This window comes from Hippoglossus hippoglossus, chromosome 6 (genome assembly GCF_009819705.1).
Source record: "Hippoglossus hippoglossus isolate fHipHip1 chromosome 6, fHipHip1.pri, whole genome shotgun sequence".
Classification (NCBI taxonomy): domain Eukaryota; kingdom Metazoa; phylum Chordata; class Actinopteri; order Pleuronectiformes; family Pleuronectidae; genus Hippoglossus; species Hippoglossus hippoglossus.
Genome location: NC_047156.1, coordinates 17,353,190 through 17,374,253, shown reverse-complemented (window position 1 = coordinate 17,374,253; position 21,064 = coordinate 17,353,190). Strand labels below are relative to the sequence as shown.

The 21,064-nt window shown below is 42.5% G+C and overlaps 1 protein-coding gene across 1 annotated transcript; it reads left to right on the top strand.

The window, feature by feature from the left end:
- Positions 1–823: 823 nt before the first annotated feature.
- On the top strand, positions 824–15,955 carry LOC117763336 (transmembrane and coiled-coil domain protein 3-like). Its single transcript, XM_034588369.1, has 4 exons — positions 824–1,073; positions 10,971–11,944; positions 12,104–12,239; positions 13,134–15,955. Exons 1-4 carry the CDS (start codon positions 1,008–1,010, stop codon positions 13,437–13,439), a joined length of 1,482 nt encoding a protein of 493 aa, XP_034444260.1. The 5' UTR covers positions 824–1,007; the 3' UTR covers positions 13,440–15,955.
- Positions 15,956–21,064: the final 5,109 nt, after the last annotated feature.

Here is a 21,064-nt window from a genome sequence, read left to right as displayed (position 1 = left end):
ACTCATTGTCTCCTCTCCATTTCATTTGACTTTTACTGAAATATAATAATTTTGCTTAAGTTTTATGAGTCCTCACAGTTTGTTTTTCAATTACACACAATCATCTCCAGGGGAACTGCTTTACTTACTTGCTATTCACTTTGGAATTAAGGAAAGAGTCCATTAGAATTTTATACATGTTTAATACTGTTTTGAAATCTACCAGAAAGCCCGATTTTTTTCTCTTGGAACCATATTTATTTTTTATAATTTACAGTTTGCGTGGCTCGCTTTTGAATTATGAAAATGTAATGTGCTTTAGTTTTAGATTTCCCCACATTCTCAGACAAGAAATGACTGTGGTGAGAAGGAAACTCGTATATTTGCTCTAGAACTGCTTAAACCCCTGAAACCTCCCTTATACAAATATTGGAAAATGACTGCATTACATCATTAGCCCTAAATGCTGCCCATACATCAACAAATCGATGTACATGTATAATATTGTCTTAAATAAGATAATAAAGACAAATAATCATAGTGATTTCTCAGTTCAGTTTCAGTTGATTATTCAGGTGATTGTTCAGTTGATTTTCAGTCGATGTGGTTTCTCCTGCATCATTTATTCTCGCTCCAATAATAAACCATCTGTCATGGAGAAGGGAGAGTGAAATAAACTCAAAATCCCTGTGTGTCCATTGCACATGTTGAGAACTGTGTGATCTGTGTGTTATCTCTCACCGACAGGCACGCGCGCTGAAAGAGTTAACCCCTCCTAGTGCAGCTGGAGGAGTGGGCGGGGCTTAGGTTCACACAGTACGTTGAGGAGGGCAGACCGTGTGTGTGTGTGTGTGTGTGTGTGTAAAGAGAGAGAGAAAGAGAGAGAGTGGGAGAGCCGGTCCGGTCTCAACATGGACTCGGGCGGTGAGTGCTGAGCTGCCGCTGAACTGAGGTGGATGAAGAAGAAGAAGAAGAAGAAGTGATCGTGTGTCTCCGGGCTGAAGCTCCGACTCCGGATTATCATTATTATGCCCAGCGCCAACGTGTCCGTGCGAAGTTTATCCGAAGTGGAGAAACACCTCAGCAGCCCGATGGTGAGTATCATGTGAGTGTGCTGTGCACCATTGTTGTGTGGCTACTGTACCAGCGAGAAACACACACACACACACACACACACACACACACACACACACACACACACACTGTAGTCTGTGTGAGATCCACGTCATGTGAAAGCAGCAGCTGCATATCTCTCCTCTAACAAAGAGCCCCAGTCACCCTGCTGCTCAGATGTAACATGTGAACATGTGTTCGTCATAGAAACATAATGTCTCCATCCCGGAGAAGCCTTCAGGTGTCTGTCTCTGTAAACGTCATGGGTTTTTCCATATCCAGATGGGACGGTCACAATCGTTCTCTGGATCGAGATTCAGTCTGAAACTCGCAATGATTTCATTTCAATTTGTTGTTTTCTCAATCTGTGAAAGGTCAGAAAATGGTGAAAAGTCTTGGATAATGTCTTCCAATTCTTTTTCTGCCAACCTACATAAACCCACGATGTTCACATGATTTTCAGTTGATTTTGAGTTAATTTTGTGTTTTTGTTAATTGCTAGTTAATTGTCATTGTTAATTATCAGATGAATTTTCAGTTGCGCTTTTAGTTCATTTTCAGTTGATTTTAAATTTGTCTACGGTTTTGTCAGTCCACAAATCGAATAACCATTTAAATTCTGTGGGTCTAAAAGAAATCAACAGATATTTGTGTGTCTGACTTTTTAGGTGCCAGGAAAGATAACATCCTTCCACTACAATAGTCTGAATTCAAATAGATCCTTTTAATGTTGATTTAACTTTCTATCAAATTTTATTCTATAGTTTATAGTGGTCAGATTGCAAGTGTTTATAATATCAGAGGTGAAAACATAACCTCCTTGGTTGAAGTAATAAGCACCGTCAGTCCAGCACTTTAAACTAAATCCTACCAGAGCATTTAATCTGTACAAAATAAGATAATTAATGGTTTATTCAGACTCAAGCCTTAATGTGTTGTTTTTTGCAGGATTAGTGTATTTTCATTCAATCGGGCAGGTGTTATGGTTTTGTGGTCAATCAGTAACTAAACGTGTGACCTTTTCTTAACCCTACTCTATATGACAGGTGGTGCTGGGTACTGTTTTGTGACACTGACATTTAGAATATATAGTAAAAAAACTCATTTATGGTTTCACAACTTTATTTATAACAGCACTGAGTCTAACAACATACACACAATATAATAATGTATGCCAAATTTGCTCTGGGTGTAGTGCTGTATATAAATCTAATCATCTGTAAACATTCATTCTAAACCCACAGCAAAGAGTGGATGATGATCACATAGAAAAATGTCCTGATTACTGTCAGACATGTTTTTGACCTCAGTTTTATGGTTATTGTTTTACCTCAGCACGTAGAAACTTATTCAAATCACAAATTTTTATCTATTTAGCCCAAATCACAAAGTTGACCGAAAGAACGTCACCAGTCTAGACAACAAACAGATGCATCTATGCTCAGACACAAAAAGTCCAACTATTTGCGACTGAATGTCTTCTCGTGGTTTGATGATGCAATCAAACAGATAAACCTGAGTTGGTGCTTTCGGTCACATTGACTCGGAGGAGAGGAATGCTCTGTCAAGTGGGATACTTGTGCAACCAGAAAGTCAGCCAAGTATCATGCAGCATGCTATTGCGTCTTTGTTTGTAGTGCTAGATTATGCATGATCCTTCAGGCCGGTTGAGCAGCCACCTTATTCTTCAGAGGTGGTGGTGACATGTTTTTCAGCAGCATCGCGCATCTCCTGCGAGCTCTCAGGTCCTCTGGGCTCTGTTTCCGAGCCACTGGCCTGTGAGCAACACTTAGTCAAATGAATTAGAGTCAATAACATTTCCTCTAAAGGAGAAGAGTAATACACAAATAGCTTGTGACAGGAAGTATTCAGACTCTACCTCTTTTTGCACATTTTAATGTGTCTAAGGTTTTATGCTTAAAGGAAAATAATCACAGTTTTTGCCCTCCAATCTACTCAATATCCCATAAAGACAAGGTGAAAACATGCTCTTAGAAATTATTGAAAGTTCTGATACTCTGAAGAGGGACCGATGGGTTCTTGTTCGCCTCCCTGACCAAAGATGGGCAACTTCAGGAAAAGTCTGGGTCATTACAACCTTCATCCATTCGTTAATTAATCTCCTTTCAGACCTGCACTGAACGCTGGATAGTCTCCTGAAATTATTCAGAGGGGCTTTATGTGAGAACACAAATATCTGAGTTACCATCAGTTACTCCTTACATTCTCCGGAGTGTCTTGACATTTTTGTGTGAGAATACAGCAAGATAAAGTCTGGAGAATTCACTGGGAGCAAGCGAGTGAGTGCGTTGATGATTTTTGTAACACATGCCGGATGCATAGCTGAAATAAACAAAGAGAATATATGAAAAAGAGGTGTCATACATGTGGAAGACAGAGACAAAGATGTCAATTTAGAAAGACGATGAGATTGGAGAGCTTTTGGTGATACGGGCCAATGGCGGAATGGAATTCATACAGTACATCATGTCCTGCCTCCTGCATGCTGCACAGTCCTGCTGTGTAGGACATTCTCTGGAGAAGGTCCAGACCCAATGTGGACGTTTCCTGGAGTTCATTTCTTAAACTGGCTTGAGATTGACCAATGGGTTTTTGTTGCTTCTTGCCCAGTACCCAGTTAGGTCAGACGGACACCTCCAGAAAAAGTCTGGGTGGTTCTAATCTTTACCCGGTTCACAATTATTGTTGCCATTGTGCCTCAAACCTTTAGAAATGTTTTTACTCTTGCTGTGATCTATGCCTCAACATGATCTTATCTCTGTTGTGTACTTCGTGGCACAGTCAACTGTTGGAACTCAGATAACACAGGTCTTATCAATTCATTTCACTGAAGGTGGAATCCAGTCCAGTTTTAGATTTTTAATAAACATGCAAAAACATATGAAAATGTCTACAACACAGCTAAGTGTTCAAAAAATTGAAGGAGTCTGATCACTTTCCGCAGCCACTGTATAACCATCAACACAATAGCATGGAGGGACATATCTCACTCTGTTGGGTGGTTTATTGCTGCTTTTCCCTCTTTTGTTGGCCGCAAATGACATTCCAGTTTTTTTTTCTCAAAAAGCCATTGTGCAGAAGACATAGTGGGTTAGAGGCCAAGATGATGCAACAATTCAGCTTGAGTGGCTCATTTCCAGCAAATGTCTTTAACCCTCAGTGGAGGGGGGCCCTGCAGAGATGTGCTGGCCATATCTCAGTGACACATCTTGTCCTTGCATGAACCCTCTGCTTCACCTGTGGTGGCTGCGGCACATTCATGCCACCAGACAAAGGCCAAACATATTAGTCATCATGTCTGAGTAACCTTTTTAATATGCTTTATGTTGTGAATCATTGAATTGCAAACATTGTCCCCCTGCTCTATTCTTTTTATCAAGCACTATTTTCAAGGCTAATGAGCTGCTTGACTCTTTACCAACCCTGCTTTGTCATCGCGGCTAGTCACTCTCTCACTCTGAGTGCATTGAATATGGCTGCATATTTATCTTAATTGAATCCCAGTCAATACTCTTCCAGTTGATGGGGGCAAGCAGACACTGAGAGTGTTAATGGGCTATTGATTTAGTCCGGGAGCAGCTTGTCTATGAGATAATAGCGAATATGCTTTTAAGCAATTCATTCTGCTGACCTCCTGGGGATTAGTCATTCAGAAAACTTAAGACTTCAAACTCTGCTGCAATTTTTTTCTCTCCCTCCCCCTCTTTTATTCAGATGAAGACCACATAGGCAGCTGTTGGATGCAGATGAGAGGAGGAGGAGGAGATGTTGGGTCAGCTCTCCGATCAAAAGATGTGCTCCCTGTCGCTCTCACTCTCCCCGTTTCTGTTTTTTTCCGGTTTCCCTGTGTGAGTCCTGAGTGGGAGAGTGTCTGTATCCATGAGGATCAGCTGGAAGGAATACCAATAAGCACTGCAGGCTTCTTCCCCTCTGTGGTTCTGTTCTCCACTGAAGGGACGGTTTTGTTCCATCTCGATGAGTGTGCCAGTTCTTTTTTTTTTCTGTGTGTTTTTCTTGGGGTGCAGAGAGGCACAAACAGAGAGAAAGAAAATATAGAAAGTGTGATAAAAGTGCCACCCTATGTACCAAACAACACACCACAGCCTGATCATTTAAATCTATTTATTCAGATCAGAGCTGCAAACACGTGCAGCATGTATGTGATTCACTGCATGACCTGAACTGATGGTTTCAGCAGATTACAGCTTGTGATTGTGACTGCTTGAAAACAGTACTTCCTCATAACGTGGTGCAGTGCCTTCCTGTTTGAATAAGATGACTTGTTTGTGGAAGGAACAGCGAGCTTAGCAAGAAACAGGCTCAGATTCTGTATGTTCTGCTAATCTGACTCACAATGTATTAGACTAATGCAGCTCAGTGTTGAGAATGCACCCACTGCACAACCAGTGGAACCTAAATAAATTGTGCTTTTCTGCTACACTACAGTTCACAGCTTAAATTTTGGATTGCTTCTAGTTTCTTGCCTCCTCCGGTGCTGCAGTGGGGGAGAGGGGGTGCAGTGTCTGTTTTTGCATGAAAAACTGAATCGCTAACTAGACCATTGATCCAAGAGGGAGAACACTGCAGTGCAAGATAAGCAGCATCTGCAGTTTCTAGCGACTCACCATGACTTTTCTCCCCCTCCCGAAAAGCAGCAAATATTTGTGCGAATTCCCGGAGCAGAACAACAAGCGGCTCTCCCTTGTCGGGTCAAGATTGAGGCTAATGCAGTTGGATCTTTATGTTATGCTGTTGAGTGGGGTCAGAGCATATTAAAATGGGTCATGCTGTGGCACAGACGCTGTGTGTGCTATGTAGGGCAGCGTGGTGAAGGGGGGAGCTTATGCAGGGGCTTAGGTGTGAGGGAGGCACCCCGGGGGCACAGAGGACTCCTGTAGATCCTGTTGGTGGAGATGAGGATGATTGGGATGATTTGTGCCGCTGAGCTTAGTTTGGGACCATCTCTCTTTGTTGTACTTCCATCCCCTTATCTCTTATCTGTTTGAGTTTCTGTAGACCCTCTCTGTTTTGTCTGTCGGTCGGATAACGTCTGAGTGAACCCATGTGAAAATACAGCAGAATAAGGTCCAGCGAATTCACCACGAGCGAGGGGTTAGAAACCTCATCAACTTGGTGTTAGAAACTGAAAACAAAAATAATACAAATGTCTCACGATGACAGAGGGGTACCTTAGAGGATGCCGACATCCAACTTGGAAATGAGATTTGATTGTTGTGAACCCGTCTATGCAGAGAACCTCCCACCGTGTAGTGCATGTGTGAAAGGCAAACTATATACTTATAGTCGGTGAGCACAGATAGGATCTAACTGTGTTGCTCAAGAACAACCTAGAAAGGTTAAATCACGTTAGATGGTACCACAGTCTCATCAAACTCTTACCTTGCTTCAATTTGTGACCTCAGTTTAGGACTGTACATCCAACTGTTGCACTCTGCTGCTGCCATCTGCTGCGTTGTGGCCTTTCCCCCAGTTACTGGGCTTTCAAACCTTCAATCCTTGCTCTCTTTCACCTTCCTACCTCAACAACCCCTGGAGAACTGAGTGATGGGGAGAAATGGACTGAAAAGTAGGGCAGCTTCTCGGTAGATTTGGGAGGACTTTTTCATCAGCATGAGACTAATTCATTTAGCAGAGCCACTCATCCAGAGAGGCTCTCAGATTGCTCCAGCAGTTATGGGTAAAACTCTTAAGTCGCGGCAGCAGCGGAGGTGGAAATTGGCTTATTAGATTGAAATGGTACAATTTTCGCAGAGTATCTCATCAGGAAAATGTCCGATGTCAAATTTAACTTTGGTCTCTAGTAAGTTTAAAACATCTGGCTTGTGTTATCAGCGTCATTCGAGCTGCTCTCATGAATCTGGAGTCATCCTGCCAAGAGCCATCGTGTTTTTTAACACAAAGTGTACGCCTATCATTCCAGCTGTGTGAAACAAATTTGGCTCGACACTCACTTGATGCATTAGTGTGAAAATGGAAGTTTTGTTGCTGCTCGTTCCAAACACTTCCACCCTCGTCGAGGCCTGGTTTTGTTTCAGGCCTTAACAGTGACTCATCAATAGTTGCCAGGTCACTGTTTCATATGCTCATCCCCTAAATATGATATCACAACATCTTGAAGCAATTCACTTAGACCTCTATTTGCTCCCTAATGCTACAGAGGAGAACATGGAACATTTGGTAAAAGCTCAGAGGAGCCAGCTTAGTTCCAGTGCTTAATAAAGAGCATGTTGCCTAAGCTTTCTGGTTGAACAGACAGTTCTTTGTGTTCCTCGTTTGAAAACTAAAAAGACTGGGGAACATGAGCAACCTACACACTGGCCTGTCCCATACTTCCTCTTTAAGAAGGAAGATATTATTGGACTCTTTCTTTTGTGTGACAAACAGGTTTGACAAAAACTCGGCTTATGTGTGAAACTAATTGTTCTGTCAAGAGATATTTGCATGGTCTCTGGGAGGAGAGGGGATTGCGATCGGGTGCAAGGCTCCTCAGGCTACGTAAGGCCAGTGAATCCATATGCAAGTAGCTCGCTCATCGGAGTCCTGGACAGAGCAGAGGTAGGACACGACAAAGTGTGCTTTTTTCTCTGCAGAGAATGAGTCCTGTGTTCAAGAAGGACAGATGCCAGAGAGGGGGGGGAGAATGGGACAAGGACAGAGGCTGAAATACTGCAGGCACGCTTGTGGAAATAAGCATGGCATTCTCCAGCCACACAGTATTGATAAATAAGTATGATGTATGCACAGTATAATATCAATCACAGAGACCAATAAACAACACATTTTACACAACAGTAAGAGTTGACAGCCTGGAAGTTGCCCTTTAGCTTAAAGCACCAGCAGTGCTTTGGACTAAATGATGAGAGCATGGCAGCATTCTTGCAATGACAATGTGAACATGGTGATGTTTAGCTGGCACAATGATTAACATGTTTAATTTGAAATCAATTTTGTTTTATTATTTTTGTATTTAACCAGGAAGGTTCCAGAGATACAAAATATATTCTGCCAGGGAGTCCTGCTCAAGATGGGCAGCAGTTAAATACAAAGTTTCACATAAATACAAACAGGTAGAGAACACAAGTAAACATTATAGGGCAACTTTCACACCTAACTTTTTTGGGTCACACCTTCAGACTTTTCAGTTTTCGTCCAAACCAAATTAGATGTGAAAGGTGCCTCCGACCGTGGTCCAGACCAATCGACCAAAATTCAGCCTGACCGAAAAATGTGTTCTCTGTCCAGATCAATCTAAAACATGGTTTGGTTCGTTTGCAGTGTGAAAACACTTTTTGGAATAGTTTAGACTTTTGCAACGATTGCAGGAAGATAAGACCATATTAAACAATAGAAGAAGAAAAAGAAGCAGAAGTCTTACTGATCTCTTCAGAAACTGAGTTGCCTAGACTCATAGGATTGTTTGCAGTCTTTGCTGCAAACAAACTTCCTAAAACACAGCAAACAGACTGAAGAACAGATAAGACACAGAAACAGGCAGGAATCAATTCCAATAGAATAGTGCAAAGTAAAATAAATGCTAATTAGTTCAAAACAAACATGTGAATTTGCAGATATGTAGTCACGAAACCCAGAGGGCAAACTGACATTTTGAACTGGATTTACAGGAAAAATGCGATCACCGGGATCATAAAGATTCATCTTGTGTCAAACACAAATGTCCCAGCACTTCATCCTGTTGGTATTGAGAGAGATAATGACAGATCCAGTGTTGTTACAAACAAGTTGGCTACAAAGCAGTTTATGTGTTGCACATTATGGTGAAACTCCATTCTAGTAATAAACAGAGATGGCAGAGACGATATTGCAGCTGCTCTCTCTATTGGCCTCACAAACAGGTTTAACAGGTTGATTGTGCCAAAGGCAATTAAATGGGAAGGCACGTGTGTAAACGGATCAGGTAAATGTGTTTTTGTTTAAGTCTCAGCATCAGTGTATATGTGACTCAGTTTGCACGTCCAGCCATACATAATGTCCCTGATAAACCCCTGTCCACCTGACAGTCATGTGGGGAGGAGCGTCGGTGAGTCAATTGTGAAGGTACTTATCTTGCAATATGTAACTATAATGTGCTGATGTGGAAATGCTAATCAGGATTTAGTCCTAAGTCGGCTGTGATCTGTTTATTTGCTTGAAACTAGCAGTGTTACATTTGTTAAGGATTAGTGCAGCTTTGTGCAGCCCATAGTGCTTGTTGTACAACACTTTGTATTAGGCTTACATCTCCTATCATTACTGTGCTGTTGTGCTGTGATCAACTTGCAGGGCTTCTTATGTCACTGTTGCAGAGAAGTGACACTTCAGTAAAAAAAGAAATCCTGCTCGGAAACCTAATAAAGTCCTTGATTCGCTGTTTCCCCCCAGCTTCCTCTTTTTGGAGCGTCTCAAGGTTTCCTGCCATAGTTAAAGTTGCTTACTGTAGTCGTATTTATTCAGCTTCTCTTCCTCAGAAAGTCTCCGCTCAACAGTGAGCTATTTACACATCAGTCACAGTCGATAATGTTGAGCCTCCATCAGGGAAATGGTAATTTTGTGTAAAACTAGGGGACTTTGTCTGGAAAAGGGATTTCCTCAGGCTCGTGGCCTCGTGTGACATTATCACTGACCTACATTAGGTCTGCACGCTCCACATCTTTCATACCCATTAATAGCTGTTATCTGTGCACTATACTATAAACAAACAGGATTAAATTCTTGCTGAGAAGAAATGTAGCAGATTTGCCAACGTATAAGAGCATTACATACACACCAGATGGTCTCACAGCGGCAATATCCGGGGCAGGGGAGTAGTGTGTGGAGGTACTGTATATGGATACATTCAAACACACGATTATTTGACAACCTTATGTTCATTGTTTCAGCAACGTTTCACTCACCAGACCTTTTGTAGAGCCACGCGGGAGCAGTGAAACTGTTGTAGACACATCTACAGCTTAGTCTGCTGAGCAATTAAACAATTTAACCCAATTATCCAAACCGTTAATTTCTAACTGTCTGTTAAACTGTTTGTTGTAAACACATTGGCCACATGTAACTGTAGATTGTAATGGACAGTTAATAAGGCTCCCTTCATTTTACTTTTAGATTGATAATGTGTATTAGTTTAACTGTGTTTCGTCTGTCCATATGTACAGACTCTTATGGATGCAATATCTCAGGAATACCATGAGATCATTTCTTTAAATTTAAATCCATGGTTTTTCTTGGACTCAAGGATGAACTCATTTAGATTTTGGTGGTCAAAGGTAGCTCTGATTTCACAAAATACATTATCTATTTATATTTATCTCTTTAGCCTGGCTTTTGATTAAGTATGTTTGTAGACATTATTTTATTAATTATATTACATTTATCTGTCCATTTATATTATTAGTATTTGTTGTTATCCCCTTTTTTTTACTTATATTTCTTCTACTTATGTGTGCAGTAATGCAATGCATGCACATATACTATTGTTCACCTTACTTCTTATCGTCATTATGTGTGCAGTAATGCAATGGATTGCACATAAAGTCAGATGTGACCTCACAGACCACATTTTTTCCAGAACTCAAGAATTTATACATTTATTAAGATCAAATACATTTTATTCAATTCCTTTTTGAAGTCTTCACTACATCATATGAATCTGGACAGACATGGATGTAAACTGAAACTGGGTAGAGGAGGAACCCCAGGTGATGCATGGAATAGGAATTTCCGGCCCTATATTTACTTTCCTGGATGACCAATCTAATCTTTTGCTGATTAGACACATTTCTGTGGTGTAAGATCATCCCTAAATGCTTCATTCTGAATATCTTTGTTTCTCCCTCTTGCAGGATCGGAGCACTGAAGGCAGTTTACTGAACCTCCCTGGTTCGATGAGGCGGGGTTCTTCAGAGAACAACCTGGATCTGGACCTCAGCGATACAAGTCCTGGTCCCGCTCTCGGTTTCGAGATCCAGCGCAGTCGTTCCTGCTTGGACAACCTCCAGCAAAAGATACTGAAAGTCACAGAGCAGCTGAAGATTGAGCAAACGGCGAGAGACGAGAATGTAGCTGAGTATTTGAAGCTGGTGAACAGTGCGGAGAAGCAGCAGTTGGGGCGCATCAAGCAGGTGTTTGAGAAGAAGAACCAGAAATCGGCTCAAAACATCGCTCAGATGCAAAAGAAGCTGGAGCAGTATCATCGAAAGATGAAGGACAGTGAAATCCATCACAGCCCATCCCCTCATCCGTCCGCTGTCAAGCACAGCACCATCCCCAGGGAGTCGCCCAGAGAGCTGCTGAGGGATATGACGGGCAGTGGCCGACACCCGACCATGGACAAGATCAAGACCATCGGACCAGGCGTTTCTCTCTCTCCTCCTTTCTTCTTCAGCAAACCCAGAGAGTTCGCCAACCTCATCAGGAACAAGTTTGGCAGCGCTGACAACATCGCCCACCTCAAGACCAGTCTTGATGCTTCCTCTCCGTTACCCACTGACAGTGCAGGGAAGGGGCTGAGCAGCAGCACTTCTATGGTCAGCAAGCCCAAGTACCCCAGTGATGACGAGTGCTCCTCGGAGAGCGCTTCTATTTCAGCAGACAGTAACGGACACCCTGCGGCAGGAGGGGTGTCAGCGGGGCAGGCACACGGTCAGGGGCAGCCAGCAGGTGGCGACAGTCAGAGCAGACTGGCCCTGAGCCTGGAGGAGGTGAGGGAGGTTAAAGAAGCTCAGAGCCAGTTCGAGGATGACATGGATGAGCTGAAGGCTCAGTTCAAGAGAGAGTATGGCATCCTCAGCCAAACACTGCAGGAAGAGAGATACAGGTATTTTGTATTCCAATTATGTCATTTTACTTACATAATACAAAACAAGACCTTATGTATAATAAATATATCATTAGTTTGAGATAAGTTTGATGTAAACATGTGAAAAATACACTTTAAAATCTGATTGAATAATAATATTTCTGCATTGATCTCCAGGTATGAACATTTGGAAGACCAACTGAACGACCTGACGGAGCTTCACCAAAATGAAATGGCGAATTTGAAGCAGGAGCTGGCCAGCATTGAGGAGCGGGTGGCCTACCAGGCACACGAGAGGGCCAGGGACATACAGGTTAGAGTGTGGATACCCAACCAGAGATGGATTCAAACAAACATTTTGAAAGGATGGTTGTGTTGGGACATGTTGGCAGGGCTTTCTACTTGATATTTAACACTGTACGTGCCTGTAATTGGGCAAAACATCAGATTCAGGATGGGCTTGATTCTTTTTCTCTCAGGCTAATGTCTTAACCCAAGCACATCCGGTCTCATAAGCTAAGCACTGGTTCTATGTAAAAATGTGCAAACCCTTCTGGGAATCCAACCCCAGAAATATTGATACGATTAAAAACTAGGAGCTGGAAACAATTAAGACGACTGTTAGCTTTAGCAACCAGCTACCTATTAGGTAGCTGGTTGTTAAAGCTTTATTGCATAGTGTGGGTATGCAGTTATGAAGACTTTACAATCTAATTGATTTTTTTTTATGCCCCTCAAGTAATCAGGAAAAACATGGGGCTCAGGTTTGGACACAAAGAACAGATTTGGGTCGGGCTCGATAACTTTTCTCTCAGTCACGGACATGATTGGACAGAAAATTGCCACGCTCTATTAGACGTGTCGTTTTTTGGTTGTTACATAAAAATGTGACACGTTGGGGGATCAGTAGGTCATGTTCAGCACATCAGTGAAGCTTGTTCAAGAATTAATGAGATCATTACCACAGTGGGGGGGAAAGTTTTTCCTTTCATCAGAGAACACTCTACGAAACAAATCGTCTCATTTGTCGCTTGGCATTCATGACCACATACTTCCCTCTCCATCCTCGTGTTTTTTCTTCTGATACATAATTAATCGTTTGGGGGAATTTGGGTAATTGAGGATTAAAAGGTCAGAAAAATACCCTTTAGCCACTTTGGAAATGTTCAGGACCGTGAAGTCTCTCTCTCTCTCGTGTTTATTGCAGGAAGCCCTCGAGTCGTGTCAGACGCGAGTGTCCAAGCTGGAGCTCCAGCAGCAGCAGCAGCAGCAGACGGTCCAGCTCGAGAGCCACGACGCCCGGGTTCTGCTGGGGAAGAGCATCAACATCATGCTGGCCATCATCACCGTCATCCTGGTGTGCGTCTCCACTGTTGCTAAGTTTGCCGCCCCACTGATGAGGAGCCGATACCATGTGGTCGCTACCTTCCTGGGGATTTGCTTCTTGACCATATTCTGGAAGAATTTGGACCGTTTACAGTACGCCATGGACAGGTTGCTGGTGCTCGGCTGAACATACTGAAATCAACAATAACACCACACTGTCAGTTATTAGGATAGTCTAAGAGGATTGGTTGTACAATCGTCAGAGGACACGATCGCCATTCATCTACAGAAGTCACTGTTCTTTTTTTTAAAGTGAAATTTTGGTGATTTTCTTGTCTAAACTTGAATGTTTGTAGCTAATATTTCCATTTAATCGTGACAATAACATTTATAACAGTATATTTTGTTAGCTCATCACTGATTGATGAAAAACTAATAATCACAAGACACAAAAGGCCAAAAGGCAAGGGTGAAGAGAAATGCTTTTCACCATAATGCAGCAACATGGGACTCACTCTTTACCACATTTTAAAGGAATAGAATCCATAGATCAGGCCAAATTGAAGAAAATGGTTATTCTTTTCATTTTGCCTCAGCTTAACTTTAATATCACTGAAATTCTTGCAATCTTGCACATGGTGAAGAAGAAGGCTAAGACGAAATGTGCTTATTTGCTTTCTTTCTGATAGTAAAATGAAAAGATCGATACCACGCTCACATCTGTATGGCTGCAATCAGCTGCTTTTTAGCTTAGCTTAACATAAACCCGTAACATATTGGTCCATGAGATCTGGATGCTGGAAGGCTCTCTGGGCCTGTTTCTAGTCTTTTTGCTAAGTTAAGCTAACAGGCTTCTGGTATTACCTCCATACTTAACTAGATTTTCTAATCAGACTTTCACCCAAAGAGGTGAACGAGTGTATATATATTTAAACTTTGAATTATTGATTTGAATGAGGAACCTACTTAGGGCTATTTCACAAATAAGTGCATGTAAAGCAAATCCGTGGGTCAAAGTTCACTGAAGTTGAACTCCACATGAAGCCACGTTGCGGAGGGAATGTTTTATCCCCCCCTTCGCTCAAACAAATTGGAAGTGAACGGGAGATGAAGGTTCGCACTGATAAATTCCCGCATGGCACAGAGGAAATTAGCATCCTGTTTTCTACGTGTTTATTTTCTTCATTCCTTGCAGGGGTGAGGAACATTTTTCCTTATCAAGGGCTATTTAATGCGGTTGGTGCTGCACAGTCGTCTGTGTCAGATGGTAGTGGTGATGATGCTCCTCGCAGGTGGTTGTCCAGGGTCTTAAGCAGAACCAAGTCTTTGCGAGAGTGAGTTTAGAAAAGAACAGTTGAGCGGTGAGAGTTTGTTGTACTTTACCTGAAGCTCCTTGTTGCTTCAACGATTTCATGTTGTAGTCAGTTGTCAGGCGCACCAGATGGTTCCACATTAAACGGTGTAGCAAATGTGCTCAGCTCAGTTTTCACATGCAAAGACATCAGCATGTTCAGTGGAGGTCATATCAGGCTTCTGATCTTGTAGGGTAGGAAAATGCACATTCACACACAATGCACAATTTTACTTTTACAATTTTAGCGGCAAGAAGGCTATGTGTGCGTTTCATTCTCCCTGACTGACCTGACAGGCAGCTGTAGGGGTCCCCACTGAAGGAAGCGCTAGCTTTTATTGCAGTAAAATCGAAATCAAATAAATCAGTTGCTGTCATGAGAAATTCTTTATATGAACTTGTCTGGCAGCCTGGAGGCCGAAGGTTTCCCCGCCCCTGTCTTATGATTGCCTTGTTTGACTTTTGTGGTCAGTCATCTCTTAAAGTTTCTCTGTGTACTGGTCATCGTGTTTAAAGTGCAATATATTTGATTTAAAGAATGATTCTTTTTAGGAGTGTGTGTGTTTATATAAATGTTTTACAGTGACAGGCCGTTGGTGTTGTCTGGAGTGGGGAGAGGGGGCTGTCATTAATGTTTGCATGAGAGATCATAACCACTGAAGAAGCCACTGCTGGTGTGTGATGAGTCCAGCTGTCTCCTCTCTCTGGGGTCAAACATGACTCTCACTGGGCTGGTAGCATGGTGATATCAACACACGCTAGAATCACCAGTGCAGTGATGCATGCATGTGCACCCAAACAACACTTGGCTCTCTGTATTTACATGTCTTATGGGTGTTTTACCCACTCTCCATGTCTTTTACTAATAATGTGATTAAGAGGCGATGGGTTATACTGTGATACAAGACGTTTTCTCCGAGGAAAAATGCAATTCTCTTTTTTTTTTAAAGACTCAACAAACAGCCTTCAGTGCTCTGGTGATGACGGAGGAGCACATTACAGTTTCTAAGTGTTGAATTATGAGCCTATTTAATGGACTGACTAATGTTATTTGTTTGTCTTATGAACATTGCCTCTAAGGATTTCACATGAAGCCACAGACCACTTTTTAATGTTTGTCAGCCACTTTAACATTGTTTGTGTCGATGTTTGTTCTTGTCAGCGACTGTATCATATTATGTTGTTTCTGTTTTTTAACGCAGTTGAGGAAGTTTGACCTGCAGAACTACAGATCAGGTTTACATTCTCTTCTCATCTCTGGTGCACTATGTGATCAATCAGCCGTATCTTCATGCATCATGTGCCTTCGTCTGACAATTTCTGTTAAATTAAACAACCCTTTTTAAACAATGTCTTACTTATGCTGTTGAATTGATTTTGTCATTGTAGTTGCATGTGATAAGGGGGGGGGGGGGAGTTCCAGTGTTGTGAGGACACTGTTAGAACATCAAAGATTGAGAGATTGTCATGTGCCATGATGCCAAAAATGGAAAGGAAATAGACTGAAGTTTGTTAAATCACTAAAACCTCCTGAAAGTAACTTATTTATAGCAGCAGAAGATATTCAGACACACTTAATGAATAAAACTGCAGATTTCTTTGTCATTATCTTGTTTATTTTCCATTATCTTGGGATATTTGCACCAGAAGAACACACCTGAGACAGACTTACCCAGCGTGTAGTTTGTAATAAGTTTCACTTGAATAAAGAGCACAAATATTTGCCTTTTCACACTGGTAATTTATTTCTCTCACTACCACTAGGGGGAGCAGGTGCTGCACTGTTGACATGGCATACATAATAACGTTGAAAGGCTGCATGATGACAAACTGATCGGTACCTAAAACATGACCAGAAATCAATGCAACCACTTCACACAAACCTTTTTATCTCTCACATGTCTATGATTCAAAGCACAACCTCACAGAAAACTGATCTGCGGTACAAATGTCCCCAAAGTAGAAGCGGAGCGCCCCCTGCTGTTGCAACAGATGGACACTAACGCTACAGCCTTTTCTCTATATTGCTTCGCATTTCTTGAGCGCGTGGCCCTCACTGCGGTATTTTTCTGTATATTTTCATAAACATCAAATCTGGGTCACCCTGTATTCAATCCTGTGAGAAGGGATTCTCTCTGCAGACGGATTCTTGTCTGTATCCAAGACTAATGTGCTTCTCATGCAGGTGGATTTTGATCCTCAGGAAACTGGTGAACGGAGACATGGATTCTTTTTTATGACTTAAATGAATCAGCACAGTTCCAAGAACATCAAAGAGCCACAATGTTAAATAATGACAGATAGCTACAGTGCGTGTGGAACGTAAATTTCAAATGACGCAACGTATAATATGTCACTTATATTCTACGATGCAGCACTTGTATCAACACTCGTGCATCACCTCAGTGTCAGGGAGCAGCAGGTGCAGACACAGGGATGCACATACACTCAGAAAATGAAGCTCATACAAGGTTAGACTTCACCGCACTGCAATATGGGTCACCTGGCATCGTGATGTGCATGGTTTTTCAGAGTAAGTCTGCCTGCATGCTAAACAGAGGCACAGCCAACACGGTGAGATGCAGCATCGGGGGGGGGGGGGGATGATAGACGGATAGCTTAACTGGGGATCTCTGGCACTCACACTGTGTTCCCGTACTTTATGAGAGCTTAAGTTCAAGAGTGGAATCATTGTGAGTGTTTGTGTGTGTGTGTGTGTGTGTGTGTAGGCGGACTGGCACTGTGTTTTAATGCATTTGTAGAGCATCTGAGGCCTCTGGGGGAAGAAAAAAAAAACTCAGATTGCTGTGACGCAGAGATCATGAATAACACACACACACACACACACACACATACACACGCGCACACACACACACAACCACACATGCAAAAGCTTAAAAACTGGGGATTATGAGCTATATTTGTAGGTGTGAATGGAGAGCAATATTTTCTCTCCCATCTCTCCCTCCTCTGTATTGTGTGATGTGAAGAAGTGAGCGCTTGGCTTTGATGTGAAGCTCAGATCCTGTGTGTTTGCCTCTCTCTCCCTTGTGGCTCCTCCAGCTCGTTGGTCTATTCACTGGGCTCCATAATGAGCTGCTAATTATCCCAGGACCTCATCAAGTCTCTTTGGGGCCTCGCAGCTAAGCCTCCTCCTCACACAGGTTGGCATGGTGACCGTAGGGGATGGGACCTGCATGGAGGAGGCAACCAAAAGAACTGCGGCGGTTTCTCCCCCTGCTCCAATTTCTACTGAGGGACGTGAGAAGGACCCGTTTTTTTCTCTCACTCCCAGGAAGACAAAAGAGAGAGTGGGAAGGGTGTAGATAAAATTAGCTGCAAGCATTGCTGGATTTATATTTGTGATTAATTGTGCGAGTGTTTATAAATATATTTGTGAGTGAGTGTGGGTTTGTGTGTGTCTGTCCCTCTGAGTGCATGGACTCACATTATGGGAACGTTCTGACCTCTCTGGCAACTTGGACTCCTCTGGCAGCACGGGTCCCTTCCCATTTCCTGTTTATGATGTCATGGAAACCGGCCATGTTCCCTCCCTGTGCTTTTGCACTATAACATAAAAATGCACCCTGCATGTAGCAACAAGCCACCGCCTCATACTCCATCAGGCGCCAGGTCTGCAGCTCTGTGATGCTGCAGAGTATGTGACCAGAATTAGATCATCTTCTAATGACGAATACATAGAAATAGCCTTTAGAAAATTCCAGATTTATGGAGGCATTTATCATTAAGGCCGTTCATATAAATCACCTCTTAAAATGCCCTAATTCAAAGGCACCTCCAATTTCCTTGGGTTGCTAAGCAACCGCAGAGCGCCAAGGCGATGCTCGGAGGTAAAGGCTTGCAGCCCAGTGGTGTAAAGTGGATTGCGGGGTGAATCACTGACTTTTATATCTCTGAGGTACCATTACACGTCCAGCTGACAGTGACAATGATACACTGTCACTGCAGAGTAATTGCACAGCATGTCCCTCTGGTTTATCCACAAGCAACTGATGTGAGTTCTAGCGAGGGCTTGTGGATCTGACCAGTGTGAATGGAAGAGCAGTTCATCGCTGCAATAAATTTATCTGATTTATTTAGCCTGAATGTTGAATTTGGTCGTTCCAGAAACATCAGTGCTGATATATATTTATTGTAATTGTGTATGTATAATCTGTGTGTTTGTATATATTTTGTGATGATTCAGTTATGACTTTCCTATGCACTTTTTATGTAAAGGAGTTATTATAACTGAGGTTCAGGAACAAGACCACACCTCACCCTCTCTTCCTCACTGATCCACTCACCTGTGCCTTGTTAACTCAATGACCCATGTATGCCTACATAAGCGTAACTAACCTTTCTCCTCCGTTTGTCTCGGTTCTAATGAGCACCCCCCTCCCCAAGCCCCCTCTCTGCTTTTCTCTGCCCTCTCAGCAGGTGGTATGGAAGCCCCACTCCTGGATGGTTGGTCCGGACCTCGGCCATATAGGTCCCTGCCATGGAGACTGCATGTTCTTCCCATGTTCATGAACCCAGGGGATAATGAAACCAGAAGCTCATTGAGACGTGCTCCCACCCTGAGTCTCAACGTCCGGGTTCTCAGCCATGTTACAACTTCAATTGACCCCCTCCATCCCTTTCCTCGACCCCCTTCATCACGACCCTGACCCATCCGTCCAACATTGTCTCGCAATCCAATAAATTACTTTATGCACCACGAATGGCGTGGTCTTTGTTAGCAAATCTGCTTTTAGAGATCTGTTCTGTTTCTGTGTACTCTACCACATCAAACCATGGGTCTGTGGGGGAAAAAATGATATTTGAGGTTGGTGGAGACCAAAATCAAGCTAAAATGAGAGTGAATATTGTATTTACAGTAGATTTTCCAGGTGAACACAAAATTTACTACAAATGAAGGATAATGTTGCATAGACATAATTTAGAAAATATGTTCTGCAACCGCTTGATTTATAAATATCAGTAAGCCACAGTTTTCCTAATATGTTAAATGTAATGAGAGTTAAGGGCAGAGGATATTGAACCTTATGCCATAGGAGGCAAATTATGATTTGTCAATATGTGCTATACATATAAAACTGATTTATTGATTGATTGATTGAATGATTGATTGATAATACTGTATATATATATATATATATATATATATTCTTTTTTATTGTGTTTACAGCTTGTTTCCTATTCCCTATTAGGCTTTTCTTATTTGCAACTCATGGCAGTTGGGTGTTAAGAAATAAAATGTGTAAATCAATTTTTCAGTCAAACTCTAACCCCTAACCCTTTCGTGAATGGCTGTAAATGTAGAACCACAGAGACACACTGCAAACTCTGACAGAAACTGTTTGTCCATTGTGTGTTTGTGTGCGTCTGAGTATGTCCACTGACGTTCCCTGTTAATTGGATGCCAACATTCTTGAGGCTCATACTAAAGCTGTGGGCTCCGTAAGTATGACTTGTAGGATCAGGACAAAACAAAGGCCGCAGTATGAGCAGAGCCGAGCGATTCCCTTCTTCTGACCTCACACTCTGTGTTACTGCTCTCCGTTACAGAACAAACAGCTCATCTGTCTCCCACACTCTCCTACTGCATAAACACACTGACTTGTAGTGCCATCGTCCTCTTTAAGGGGTTAATTTTGGAGATTTAGTCACAGTATATGGACGAGGATTACCGCACAGAAAACTTGAGTATATCTTTAGCAATGCTGCCAAAATGCTGCCACACTGAAGTGACAGTGGTGGACTGAAGCCAGACATCCTCAGCTCATTATCAACACCTTGTCAGCCAACTGTCTCCACAGCTCTCCCTCTTTTGTGTGTGTGTGTGTGTGTGTGTGTGTGTGTGTGTGTGTGTGTGTGTGTGTGTGTGTGTGTGTGTGTGTGTGTGTGTGTAGACTGTGGGGTGTCTTCAAGTCGAAAAGATGCCTCCATGCTCACTCTGCTCATCTGGGGATTACAGCTGCTCAGAGCCACACAGGAGGAGGAGGACACAAGCTCATAAACACAGGCATCAATCTCTTCAACGTGCTGACTTTCATCCCTTGTAATGTGTTGTCTGTGCTTGAGAAATCACATGCTGTTCATCACAGGTACAAACAAGCACATGCTGAGCGTCAGACTTCTTTCTATTTCCGTTACTCTGACTTCTGCTTTTTTTTTTTTTAACCATTTCCTCTTTTAGATGCCGGCAGGTTCCACATGAGAACATGCTTGACTAAATTGTTTGTGTCTCTTCGTTTGTGTGTGTGTGTGTGTGTGTGTGTGTGTGTGTGTGTGTGTGTGTGTGTGTCTGCAAAGCACTTCCTGCTCTCTGACACTGCTGTGATAGGAATATCCTCCTATACGGTAAAGCCTGGCACTCCTTTCCTCTCTCTGTGTTTCACGACCCACCTCACATTTCTGGCCTCTTGTGCACTTACACACAAAGTGTGTTTGTGTGT